Consider the following 14,522-nt stretch of genomic DNA (forward strand, 5'->3'; position numbering starts at 1 on the left):
GGTTAACAGCTGATTTCTCAGCAGAAACTCTACAAGCCAGAAGGGAGTGGCACAATATATTTAAAGTGATGAAAGGGAAGAACATACAACCAAGATTACTCTACCTGGCAAGGATCTCATCCAGATTCAGTGGAGAAATCAAAAGCTTTACAGACAAGCAAAAGCTAGGAGAACTCAGCACGACCAAACCAGCTCTACAACAAATGCTAAAGGAACTTCTCTAAGTGGGAAACACAAGAGAAGAAAAGGACCTACAAAAACAAACCCAAAACAATTAAGAAAATGGTAATAGGAACATACATATCGATAATTACCTTAAACATGAATGGATTAAATGCTCCACCCAAAAGACACAGGCTCGCTGAATGGTTACAAAAACAAGACCCATATATATGCTGTCTACAAGAGACCCACTTCAGACCTAGGGACACATACAGACTGAAAGTGAGGGGATGGAAAAAGATATTCCATGCAAATGTAAATCAAAAGAAAGCTGGAGTAGCAATACTCATATCAGATAAAATAGACTTTAAAATAAAGAATGTTACAAGAGACAAGGAAGGACACTACATAATGATCAAGGGATCAATCCAAGAAGAAGATAGAACAATTGTAAATATATATGCACCCAACACAGGAGCACCTCAATACGTAAGGCAACTGCTAACAGCTATAAAAGAGGAAATCGACAGTAACATAATAATAGTGGGGGACTTTTAACACCTCATTTACACCAATGGACAGATCATCCCGACAGAAAATTAATAAGGAAACACAAGCTTTAAATGACACAATAGACCAGATAGAGTTAACTGATATTTATAGGACATTCCATCCAAAAATAGCAGATTACACTTTCTTCTCAAGTGCACACGGAACATTCTCCAGGATTGATCACATTGTGGGTCACAAATCAAGCCTGGGTAAATTTAAGAAAATTGAAATCATATCAAGCATCTTTTCTGACCACAACGCTATGAGATTAGAAATCAGTTACAGCAAAAAAAACATAAAATACACAAACACATGGAGGGTAAACAATACGTTACTAAATAACTAAGAGATCACTGAAGAAATTAAAGAGGAAATCAGAAAATATCTACAGACAAATTACAATGAAAACATGACAATCCAAAACCTATGGGATGCAGCAAAAGCAGTTGGGATTGACATATATACACTAATATGTATAAAATGGATAACCAATAAGAACCTGATATAAAAAAAATTTTTTTTTAAAAGATGACACAAACAGATGGAGAGATATACCATTTTCTTGGATTGGAAGAATCAATATTGTTAAAATGACTATACTACCCAAAGCAATCTACAGATTCAATGCAATCCCTATCAAATTACCAATGGCATTTTTTACAGAACTAGAACAAAAAATCTTAAAATTTGTATGGAGACACAAAAGACCCCGAATAGTCAAAGCAGTCTTGAGGGAAAAAAATGGAGCTGGAGGAATCAGACTCCCGGACTTAAGACTATACTACAAAGCTACAGTGATCAAGACAATATGGTACTGGCACAAAAACAGAAATATAGATCAATGGAACAGGATAGAAAGCCCAAAGATAAACCCATGCACCTATGGTCAACTAATCTATGACAAAGCAGGCCAGGATATACAATGGAGAAAAGACAGTCTCTTCAATAAGTGGTGCTGGGAAAACTGGACAGCTATATGTAAAAGAATGAAATTAGAACACTCTCTAACACCATACACAAAAATAAACTCAAAATGGATTAAAGACCTAAATGTAAGGCCAGACACTATAAAACTCTTAGAGGAAAACATAGGAAGAACACTCTTTGACATAAATCACAGCAAGATCTTTTTTGATCCACCTCCTAGAGTAATGGAAATAAAAATAAACAAATGGGACCTAATGAGACTTAAGAGCTTTGCAAAGCAAAGGAAACCACAAACAAGACAAAAAGACAACCTTCAGAATGGGAGAAAATATTTGCAAACGAATCAACGGACAAAGGATTAATCTCCAAAATATATAAACAGCTCATTCAGCTCAATATTAAAGAAACAAACAACCCAATCCAAAAATGGGCAGAAGACCTAAATAGACATTTCTCCAAAGAAGACATACAGACGGCCACGAAGCACATGAAAAGATGCTCAACATCACTAATTATTAGAGAAATGCAAATCAAAACTACAATGAGGTATCACCTCGCACCAGTTAGAATGGGCATCATCAGAAAATCTAGAAACAATAAATGCTGGAGAGGGTGTGGAGAAAAGGGAACACTCTTGCACTGTTGGTGGGAATGTAAATTGGTACAGCCACTATGGAGAACAGTATGGAGGTTCCTTAAAAAACTAAAAATAGAACTACCATACGACCCAGCAATCCCACTACTGGGCATATACCCTGAGAAAACCATAATTCAAAAAGACACATGCACCCCAATGTTCATTGCAGCACTATGCACAATAGCCAGGTCATGGAAGCAACCTAAATGCCCATCGACAGACGAATGGATAAAGAAGATGTGGTATATATATACAATGGAATATTACTCAGCCATAAAAAGGAACAAAACTGGGTCATTTGTAGAGACGTGGATGGATCTAGAGACTGTCATACAGAGTGAAGTAAGTCAGAAAGAGAAAAACAAATATCGTATATTAACGCATATATGTGGAACCTATAAAAATGGTACAGATGAACCAGTTTGCAAGGCAGAAATAGAGACACAGATGTAGAGAACAAACGTATGGACACCAAGGGGGGAATGTCGGGGGTGGGGGTGGGGTGGTGGTGGTGTGATGAATTGGGAGATTGGGATTGACATATATACACTAATATGTATAAAATAGATAACTAATAAGAACCTGCTGTATAAAAAAATAAATAAAATTCAAAAATTCAAAAAAAAAAACGCCACTGATAGAGACCAATGAATATATCTGTAAGTAAAAATTAACTATCTTAATATAACAAAAATTGTATCTATTACCTGCTCATAGTTTAAACGTTGAATTTCTGAAATTTCTTTTGGCTTTGTATCAAGCATGTAATCTCCTGTAAAAAGAAATTGTAAAGTTGCCTTTTAAAAATATTACTTTTTTTCTAATTACAAAGGTAATATATTTTAATTATAAATTGTAGCAATAGGTAACATAAAATATTGATCCCCCCCCCATTCAGAGAAAGTCAATGTTAACTGTTAGCTAAGGTCTCACATATTTTTTTCAGTGTACATCCTATGTTTTGAACTTTCTTTTTCTTCCTCCTTATATTTAAGCGTCTTTACATGTCACTACAATAAAGCTCTAAAAGGTTTTTACCAAGTTTCACTGCTATCATCAAGATAACTATTACCCCAAATACCTTTCCAAGAATGGGTGTCATCAGTCTTCTAAATGTTTGTCATTCTTAGAAGTAAGCAAAAATTTTTTTTGCATTTAAAAAATTGGTATCTTAGTGGTTACCAGTGAGGAGAGGGGAGAGAGAGAGGCAAGAAAGGGGTATGGAATTGAGATACAAACTACTATGTATAAAATATATAAGCAACAAGAATATATTGTATAGCACAGGGAATTACAGCCATTATCTTGTAATAGCTTTTAATGGAGTATAATCTGTAAAAATACTGAATCACTATGCTGTACACCTGAAACTAATATAATATTGTAAAGCAACTATACTTCCCCCAAATTGATATATTTTTATACATGTATTTTCATTTGGTATCACCTTTTTAATATATAAATGACTTTTTAAAAAATAAATTTATTTACTTATTTATTTTTGGCTGCATTGGGTCTTCGTTGCTGCACGCGGGCTTTCTCTAGTTGCGGTGAGCGGGGGCTACTCTTCATTGCAGTGCGCGGCCTTCTTATTGCGGTGGCTGCTCTTGTTGCAGAGCACAGGCTCTAGGCGTGCAGGCTTCAGTAGTTGTGGCATACGGGCTCAGTAGTTGTGACTTGCAGTCTCTAGAGTGCAGGCTCAGTAGTTGTGGCGCGTGGGCTTAGTTGCTCTGCGGTATGTGGGATCTTCCCAGCCCAGGGCTTGAACCCGTGTTCCCTGCATTGGCAGGCGGATTCTTAACCACTGTGCTACCAGGGAAGCCCCTATAAATGACTTTTAGTATAAGTGATACCTTTTAAATATATGTAGCATCATTTTAATATATGCAGTAACTTTTTATCCATGTTTTGCCTTTTTAACTATGTATTAATTATATATACTTTTCTTTGAATTGCCTGCCTATACAAGTATAATTTTTTTTTTTTTTTTTTACTGAACCATAAAAGCTCTTTTTCAGTTAGAGGAATTAGAACATTTCCTGTTATACATGGTAAATTTTTTTTTTTCCCATAATGGCTTCTGACTTTATGGTGATGTTTTCTGCCTACTTTTCACCATACAGAAATATTTAATTTCAGTATAGTCAAATTCTTCTATTATAGCTTCTGGGTTTGATGGGTTTGATGTCATGTTAGAAAGATTTTCACCTCTTCAGAGTATACAAACATTCACATATACTTTCTTCATGTAATTTTATGTCTTTTTTTACGTTTAAATCTTTAATTTATCTGGAATTAATTTTGATATAAATAGTGATACATGGAACTAACTTCTCGGCCAGCCTCCCAAATCACTAAGTTGATAAACTGTTTTATTAACTTTTATTTTCAAATTCAAAATAAACTTCTAAAGACTGCATCAAGTATTCTTTTAGGGACTTCCCTGGTGGCACAGTGGTTAATAATCCACCTGCTAGTGCAGGGGACATGGGTTCGAGCCCTGGTCCGGGAAGATCCCACATGCCAAGGAGCAACTAAGCTCATGCGCCACAACTACTGAGCCTGCGCTCTAGAGCCCGTGAGCCACAACTACTAAGCCGACGAGCCACAACTACTGAAGCCCATGCGCTTAGAGCCTGTGCTCTGCAACAAGAGAAGCCACCACAAATGAGAAGCCCATGCACCGCAACAAAGATTAGCCCCTGCTTGCTACAACTAGAGAAAGCTGCGCACAGCAACGAAGACCCAATGCAGCCAAAGATAAATAAATAAATAAATAAGTTTTAAAAAAGTGTTCTTTTAATCTCTCCAACTCTGATAATAAAGGAATTCCTATGAACATCAATGTATTATTATTTTTGCTTTTATTTAGAACTTTAAGATGGCAACATCTAACTAATAACAATTTTATTCCACCATAGGTACAGGAACTCTAAATCACTAAATTAATTCATTCACAGAAATATATAAGCAAGGGTATTTAACAAATATTTTTGAATCCTTACTATACATGGCACATTGTATATTTACATGTTGAGATTTTAATATAGCATTTAACTGAAAACTACGCTTTGAGTAAATTTTATACATTATTTATTCAAATAATTGAGAACATATTTGCTATACTTGTATCCTATATCTCATTTAAGTTATGTATTTATCCTGATAAAAGACTGTAGTGTATGCTTTCCTACAACTTTAATAGGGTCAGGATGCAGAACATTACATAATTCAATACTAAATGACCCTAGATATGCTATCATAGATTAAAGCTTAGGTGCTAAGAATAGAATAATTATTGGGAAAGACTCAGATAAGCAACTCCTCTTTTCCTGAGGTCAGAAAAGATCTTTAGACAAGAGAAGAATGGCCTGACTAAGGGAGGCAGCCTCTCTGATGGACCTCAGTGAGCCCTATAGCCTGGTATTCATACCTTTGTATAATCACCTTCCCTTGAGTGTGGACTGGATTCACTTCTAGTGAATCAAATACAACAGAATTAATGAAATGTCACTTACAAAATTATAAAAGAAAATATTGTGTCGTTTGTCATGGCGCTTTCTCATTTGTTCACTCTGAGGAATGCCACCTGCCATGTTGTGAGCTGCCTTTTGGAGATGCCCACGGCAAGGAACTGAAGGAAGCCTCTAGAGAGAGAGCCACAGAGAGCCACAGTCAATGAGGAACTGAGAACCTCGGTCCAACAACCTGTGAGGAACTGAATCCTGCCAACAACCAAGTGAGTAAGCTCGGAAGCAGATCCTCCTCAGTTGGGCCTGGAGATAAGACTGCAGCCCCAACTGACACACTGACTGCAACCTCATGAGAGACCTTAAGCCAGAGTCACTTAGCCACACCGAGATTCCTGACCTACAGATACCGTGTGATAATAAACGTTCATTGTTCTAAGTGACTAAATTTTGGGGTGATATGAAACAACAGACATCTGTATTTTTAGGAAAGTTTGTAATAGAGAATTAGATATTTTTAAAAGACTGATTTTGAGTTTTTAAGGGAGCATCTTTCAGTTTTAGATATCTAAATAAATCATCTCTTAAGAATTCTGTCTAGCTTATCTAACCTTTATAACAAAATTGGTCAACAATACTACTTCAATCAGAAATATTTATTGAGGGACTTCCCTGGTGGTGCAGTGGTTAAGAATCTGCCTTCCAATGCAGGGGATGCAGGTTTGATCCCTGGTCGGGGAACTAACTAAGATCCCACATGCCGTGGTGCAACTAAAACCACATGCCGCGACTACTGAGCCCGCACACTCTAGAGCCCGTGCGCCACAACTAGAGAGCACTCATGCTGCAACTACTGAGCCCATGGGCTCTGGAGCCCGCGTGCCACAACTAGAGAGCTCACACGCTGCAACTACTGAGCCTGCGTGCCCTGGAGCCCACACGCTGCAGTGAAGAGCCTGTGTGCTGCAAAGAAAGATCCCACATGCCGCAACGAAGATCCTGCGTGCCGCAACTAAGACCTGACACAGCCAAATAAATAAATAAATAAAACATTTTTAAAAAAACAGTATTTATTGAAAGTCTATTCCGTGTTTAGCAACAGGTTAATGTGTTTGGAAATGAGTGTTTCCCTTAAAAAACTAATAATTTGGTTGGGCAAAGAACATACAGGAAACAGAATAAAATAACAATAAGGTATAATAGAGTGTAAAATGTAATAAATGCCTTAAGTACCAAGTGATTTTGAAAAGAAATATTGATAAAGCCTGTAGCACTTAGAAATATCCTTTGTAGGGGGTAGTATCTAAAGCGGATTCAGAAAAATCGGCAGAACTTGCCAAGGCAGTGAGGGGAAAAAGCATTCTTTGAGGGAGAAAGAATGATGGGAAAAGCAAATATAAGAAACATCATGCTATACTGGCAGTTTATAAGGAGGTTTATACATAAGATTTATGTTGCAGAGTGGTGGGAAATATGGCTGGATGGGTAACCTTGATCAGATTATAGAAAATCATAAATAATGCATCAGTAAGTTTGGCTGCTTGTGAAAGATCGTAAGGGAATCTTTCTGTTTTTAAGTAGACAAGTGAAGGATGAAATTGGTGCTTTAAGAAGATAACACTGATATGTAGGCTAATTTGGAGAGTAGAGGAAACAAAAGAGCTTGCAATAAATCACATTCCGAAGTACCAGTATACAGAGAGAGGAAAGAATTTCAAAGAAAGAATCCATAAGACTTTGCTATTAATGGGATATTTCAGACAAACAGAAATTAAGAAACAAAAACCTGACAGCTACATTAGGCCAAAAAAGGAAGAGGGTTTCGCAGTAGGTAGTAGGTAACTTATCCCAGGTGAGCATTTGGAAAAGAGGAGACACAGTCAACTGTGGGCAAAATTAAAATGCTTCAACATTGGCCTCCTTTTATAGTATTTATGTTCAAAAGATAAAATAAATTATCTTTTAAAAAGTCAGACAGCACCATCATCCCAACAACTATTTTCCTTACTATAATACGATGCTAGTCTCACCATCATACAAACTGTCTTGGATGGTTAAAATCATAGTGTATATTCTTTCTAGTTTGTGTTGTGCTTTTTTACCTCATCTTCCTAACCATTTTCTGCCTTCCACCTACACTTCTTCCCCACTTTATTAGACCGCCTAGCACTTACTAGGAGCTTTCATGTTGCTTTCTTGAGGCCAAAGCCCTCCAACAAGCCATGTCCATGTTTGGCCCTGCTCTAATACTCCAGTAATAGAAATTTCCAAATTAAAATTCCCTCCTCCTCTAACCTTTGACAATCAAAATTCCCATTCCCTGTAGTTCCTCAGCTAGGTACTAGGAAAACCTTTAATGGTTTCTTTACAATCTTTCTACTAGTGTTTGCTTATTAATGAAAAAGTATCCCTGGTTCCCCCAGAGAACTGGAGTAATCTCAAGAGAACAAAATCCAAATAGCTTAGAAAATTAAACAATTTGTTTTGGCAGGATTGGCTTTAAATAAAGTTTACTTTTGGCGAGGCAGAGTTTTCAGAGTCTCTCTCCTCACATTATTCTTGCTCACTTCTCTCCCACCTTCCATTAGGATCATAGTACTTTCATGCTGTCCCTGTAGATGAGTCTCCTCGCCCAGGACTTCCAAACCTCTTTAGCTACCCTAGATCTAAATATTACTTCATCAATTTTTCTTTTTCCCTAGAATTTAAAAAATTCTCTACCCTATGTCCTGCTTCCTCAGGGATTTTTAAAATCTAACAGTTAGATAAATTTAAGATACCAAGATGCACTAATTATTTTCTTTCCAAGAAAAATACCATGTTAACATTTTCTTAGTACATTTATGCAGCCACACTGGCTGTATTGTTGACACCTCCAAATAACTTGTCCACAGTACATGATCAGCAAATATTTGCTGGATAAGAAAAAGGAAAAATGAAAGGAAGAGACAAGTAGTAGGAATTTAAAATACTCTATCAAAAACACTTGAGTGGTGGAAAGGGAGAAGGGATATACTTTTGAGAATACTAGCCTTTCAGCATTTTAAAAATCATATTAGAAGGTGTCTAGATGGAGAGAACACATTATTTAATCTTTCTGAGCTTTGGTTACCTCATCTGTAAAATGAAGAGGTATTATAATTTATGATGCTTTTATTTCCACTCCAATCTTACCCTTTTATACTATTAGTACCTCCATTCATATGCCCTCTGTCTCTGCTCATGGGTCTCTGCCATTACAACTGCATTCTTTAGCTATGGGAACTAACAGCAAAAGAGCTCATTTTGTCTCAGAAGGTAGAATAGAAAAAGGCAAGTAGAGTGATGGTAATAACTAGCAGGCAAGAGGTTTGGTAAATGGCATCGGTCTATGATAGCACAGACAGCAGAGCCAGGATGACATAAGAAGCTGTGGAGTGGCAGCACAGTTTAAGGTTAGCACTGTCCAACAGAAATATAATGCAAGCCACAAATGCAAGCCCATATGTAACTTTAAATTTTTAGTAGCCACATTAAAAAAAGTAAAAAGAAAGAAGTAAAATTAATTTTAATAATATATTTTATTTAGCCCGGTATATTAAACGTCACCCCTGCTGAAACTTCCCCCTCCCCCACCCTGTGGAAAAATTGTCTTCTACAAAACCAGTCCCTGGTGCCAAAAAGTTTGGGGACCGCTGCTCTAACCCATGCATTTCAGCAGGGGTGATGTTACCCCCAAGGGGGCAAAAACTGATTCTTGGAGGGTAGGGACAAAAGTATCTTAGATATTATAATGGTCTGTGGCCTTCAAAGGGCCACAGAACATGAAGAGACATACAGTATATCTGTGGTATTAAAATTTCCTGGAGTGAGTGATTAGGACAAAGATATCTACAAAGGCTCCTTAGGGGGGCAATACTGAAAAAGGGTGGAGAAACACTGCTCTACCCAATCTGTGCATGCTGGGAAACTTTAGGAGATGATCCTGGACCCACTGGATCCTGGTCTCTTCTCTATACTTTCTCTCTTAATGATCTCATCAATTTCCACAGATTTAAATACCATTTTTATACTAATGACTCCTAAATTCCTATCTTGAATTTCAGTGTCCTCTGGAACTCATGGTCTCTCAAATCTTCTAAGTATTTTCTTTTCTTAATGTTTCCTTCATCTTCTGCCTAAATGAAATTTGGCTCTGCCTTGATGACACTGCAGCCCTCTCAAGTGATGTCCTTTCTCTCTCGTGCTTCTTTACCGGTGAGCCTGGAGGTGGATCTACTTGCTCCTATGGTCATTCTTTCTCTCCCTCCTCCCTAAGACTCCTCAGTTTTAAAACTCATGCTATCATATAATACTACCCATTATCCACCCACCTGGTTATAGTTCTCTACCAACTTTCAGGTCAATCTGCCTCATTCCTAGCTCACTACCTCTCTATAACAAAAATCCTGCCATAATTTTTGATAATTTCAATACTCATAGAGATGACCCATCTAATACCCTGGACTTTCTGTTTCTTGACCTCTTTTCCAACAAAAATCTTATATTCCACCTTATCTCAGAAACTCATTCCCTATGATCATACGACTTTGCTATTACCAGGCTCCAAAAATTCTTCAGCTGTATCAGGGCCTACAATCCACTAAATCCCATCACATTTTTCTTCAACATATTTATATCCTCATTTCCTCTTTATGCAACTTAAATATTATAGCTCACCATTATAACCACTCTCTACACATACCTTCAATTTCCTAGTCTCTTTCTTCAACATACTCACTTGGCAAAAACCCAGCTCTGGTTAAATCCTGCTCCTCCACTATTCAGGCCTATACTCATGCAGCTGAGTGTGACTGAAGAAATCATACCGCCAATGCTGGCTGGTCTCACTAACCCCAGTGGTAATGCCCAGGAATCATACTTCATCTCCCCATTCACCTCCAACTTGTCTAGGCAACTATTTTATACCTTCCTTCTCATCTTCAACAACTCCTCCTTCATCTTCACTCTCAGCTGATGACCTGGTTTCCTGTTTCACTGAGAAAATAGAAGCACTCAAAAGACCTTCTATAAGTTACCACACCCACATCTGTCCACCTACCTGCATCTATTTTTAATACATTCTATCTTCCCTCCTATTGCTAAGGATAAAGTATCTGTACTACTTAAGACTAATACTTCTATTTGTCTAAAATACTCTTTTCAATTCCTTTCCTTCAATTTTCTCTTTTTAAAAACAGTTTTATAGAAATGTAATTCACATACCATATAATTAACCCATTTAAAGTGTAGAGTTCAATGTTTTTAAAGTATATTAATAGGATTGTGAAATTATCATCATGATCTAAGTTTAGAACATTTTGGTCTCCCCTTAAAGAAACTCTATACCCATTAGCAGTCAATCTCTATTTCCCCCCTATATTCCCAAGTCTTAAGCAACCACTAATCTACTTTCTGTCTCTAAATTTGCCTATTCTGGACATTTGATATAAATGGAATCATATAATAAGTGGTATTTTGTGACTTGGCTTCTTTGACTTAGCATGTCTTTAAGTTTATCCATATTACAGCATGTATCAATACATTCCTTTTTATGGCTGAATAATGTTTCACTATACGGATATACCACAGTTTGTTTATCCAGCCATCAGTTGATGGCTATCTGGGTTGTTTCCACTTTTAGGCTATTATTAATAATGCCGCTATGAACATTCCTGTACAAGTTTTTGTGTGAACATGTGTTTTTACTTCTCTTGGGTAAAGTTGTAGGATCATAGGTAATTCTATATTTAGTTTTCTAAGGAACTGACAAACTGTTTTCCACAGTAGCTTCATTATGTTACATTCCTACTGGCTATGTACACTATAAGGGCTTCTAATTTTCCCCTGTGCCCACTCCAGTCAGGTTTTTATCCTGTGGACTCGTTGAAGTTACCAATTACCTCCTTATGGCTCAATCAATGGTCAATTTTCAGCCTTCATCCTGCATGGCCTATTAGCAGCATTTGATTCAACTAATCTCTAACTCTTCATTGAAACTCTTCATTTAGATTCTAGGAAATCAGTCTTCGGTTTTTCTTCTACATAGTTGAGCTTCTACCCGTTCTTCCTCTTCCTCAGCTTCTAATCACTGGCACATCCAGGATTCAGTCCACTGATCTCTTCCCTTCTCTATCTACATTCATATTATTTGTGACTCAGTCTAACTGTCATTTATATATGTTGTCTGTTCCCAAATGTGTATTTACAGGCTAGATGTGTGCTGTCCAATACAATAACTAGTAGTGACATGTGGCTGTATAAATTTAAATTTAATTAATTAATAAAATTTAATTTAATTTAATTTAAATTTAATTTAATATTCAGTTCCTCAGTCACATTAGCTATATTTTAAGATATCAAGAGCCCCATGTGCCTAGTGGCTATGAAACTGGACAGCACAGATACAGAACATTTCCATCGACACAGAAAGTTTTACTGTACAGCACTGAGACCTCTCCTCTAGACTCTACATTTATATATCCCACTGCCTCCCTGATATCTCCACTTGAATGCCAATAAACATCCCAAAACCAAAATCCTGATATTCCTCCCTAAACATGTTCCTTCCATTTTTTCCTGTTTCAGTTGATGGTAACTCTGTCCTTCCAGTTGTTCAAACCAAAAATCATGGGGTAACCCTTGACTTCACTTTCACTCCACATTCAACTCATTGGCAAATTCTGTCAGCTCTATATTCAGAATCTGACCATATTTTATAATCTCCACTTCTACTACCCTGCTTGAAGCCACCACCATCTTTTGCCAGTTTTAACAGCTTGCTAACCAATCTCCCTGCTTCTGTCTTTACACCACTAAGTTCTATTTTCAACATAACAGCCAGAGAATTCTTGTTAAACTCAAAGTCAGATCATCAGTCCTCTGTTCAAAATCCTTTAATGGCTTCCCAATCACCCACAGCAAAAGTCAAAGTTGCTATAATAGCCTAGGGCACTGTATGATATGATCCCATTACCTCTAATCTCATCTCCTAATACTTCCCCTTTGCACAGTCCTTGGCAGTCATACTGGCTGTTCAACAAAAGCACTAAGCATATTTCAGCCTTTTCCATGAAATATAATTTGGAAATCACAAAGTTTAAGAATCACCAAGTTAGAGTAAAAGAGGTTTAAATAGAAATTCTATTTCCAGACATCTAGATATTCAAAGTAATCTACACTTAACTATGAGTTTCCCTAGCCAGTGAACGGGATTAAATCACATTAATTACATAAAGAAAAAGGTCTTCCAAAAGCTCTAATCTCAATTACTTCACTAAACCTACCCCTCACAAAAAAAAAAATCAGTTAGCTAGTTGTCTGGAATGGCATAAATAAACTAATCAGCTAATAAGATTTTTTAAAATAAAAATTTAATTACTAAACAACTGTTAAGAATATGGATTAAGATTTCTGATTTGGTAATAGTATAAATAGTATACATATATAAATTCCTATTTGCTAAATTGTAAAAGACCACAGGGTGACATACAACAACCTGCTCTGTAAACAAATTCTACTCAATGCAACTGGTCTGCAAACTGTGTATTATGGTCTGTTTTGAAATAAGAATCTTGCATAAGAATGCAATTCAATACATTGCTTCCTTCATCAAGAAAAATTGGCTATCAAAAAATTTCAGATGGACTAATAAAACGTTGTACACTCTAGTATAAGCCTCTATTTCACTGCAGACTGGTAACTAACATTTTATAGACTGGCAGAGGTCCATGAATCATATTTTGGGTAGCACTGCTCTAAATCACCTCCTGGGTTTTAATTCAAGTCTACTCAATATTTTAAAACACTCCCTACATTCAATGTTAGAGTTTTTGTGCCATTTCCCATTCTGTAGTTTATTGGAATTGATATGTACCTTGTTGTTTTCTAGATGTCACTAGTCTCTTTATTTATATTAAAGAATTTTAATGCTGGTCAGAAAGAAGGCATCCAAGAACAGAAACATAGTGATAAAAATTTTTAATTAAGAGATTAAAAATTATAACTTAAAAATAGCCGCAAAAAGGTGAAATTTGGTAATATATTAGCTTTGAAAACTTTGGTTTATTTTGAAAGAGATATAAAAATCATTCACTTTTCAACACTAACCTAAATATTCCATCAGCTGTTCAGCAGTTATGATTTCCATCATCGGTGGAAGTTTCACCTGAAAAACAAAGTATTTTTTCTATAAAATCAAATGTTTTAGATAATTAAAGTGTTTCTTCAGTCAGAAACACAAGTATGTATGTGTATTATATGTATCCACTATAGGTATACAACACTCACATTTAAAAATCTTTGTAGCTAATCTTTAATACAACAAAGCCAATCTTATCACCATAAAATTTACAGGGTGATACAAGATCTCAGAGAGTCAATGAGAAATCTATTTTCAAAGCCAAGTGCTATGCCTTTCGTCACCCATCCAGATTGTCATTATGCACCTGCAACAGTGTCCTGCATGATAGAAAATACAGTTTAAGGGCAGGAAGAGGCACCGAACATGTTTTGACAGGTCACCCATGCAGCAGTTTTACTGAAGACAGGCTTAACACAGGTCAATATTCCATTACTTCAGTCTACCTGGGGCATTTTATTTTGTTGAGTAGCTAAAATGAATACAGTATAAAGGATGGTCATAAACTGAAGGATTCATACTATATGAGTCAACCTGTAGAATTTAAAAACAGGCAAAATTAAACTTTACTGTTTAGAGCTGTACATGTATAAAGAAAAGAAAATGGATACTATAA

The 14,522-nt window shown here is 36.4% G+C and overlaps 1 protein-coding gene across 2 annotated transcripts in view; it reads right to left on the reverse strand.

Annotated features, from left to right (window-relative positions):
* MINDY2 (MINDY lysine 48 deubiquitinase 2) overlaps positions 1–14,522 on the reverse strand; it is an 86,255-nt gene that overhangs the window by 58,077 nt on the left and 13,656 nt on the right. For both annotated transcript variants that reach the window (XR_009007659.1, XM_007166108.2), the window contains exons 2-3: positions 13,876–13,933; positions 2,986–3,050 (exon numbers count right to left, since the gene is read on the reverse strand). Coding sequence is in view for 1 of the 2 variants with exons in the window: in XM_007166108.2 (XP_007166170.2) it covers positions 2,986–3,050; positions 13,876–13,933 (123 nt within the window). In the remaining variant the exon portion in view is untranslated. The remainder of the gene's footprint in view (positions 1–2,985; positions 3,051–13,875; positions 13,934–14,522) is intronic.

This window comes from Balaenoptera acutorostrata, chromosome 3 (assembly GCF_949987535.1).
Source record: "Balaenoptera acutorostrata chromosome 3, mBalAcu1.1, whole genome shotgun sequence".
In the NCBI taxonomy this organism is placed as follows: Eukaryota; Metazoa; Chordata; class Mammalia; order Artiodactyla; family Balaenopteridae; genus Balaenoptera; species Balaenoptera acutorostrata.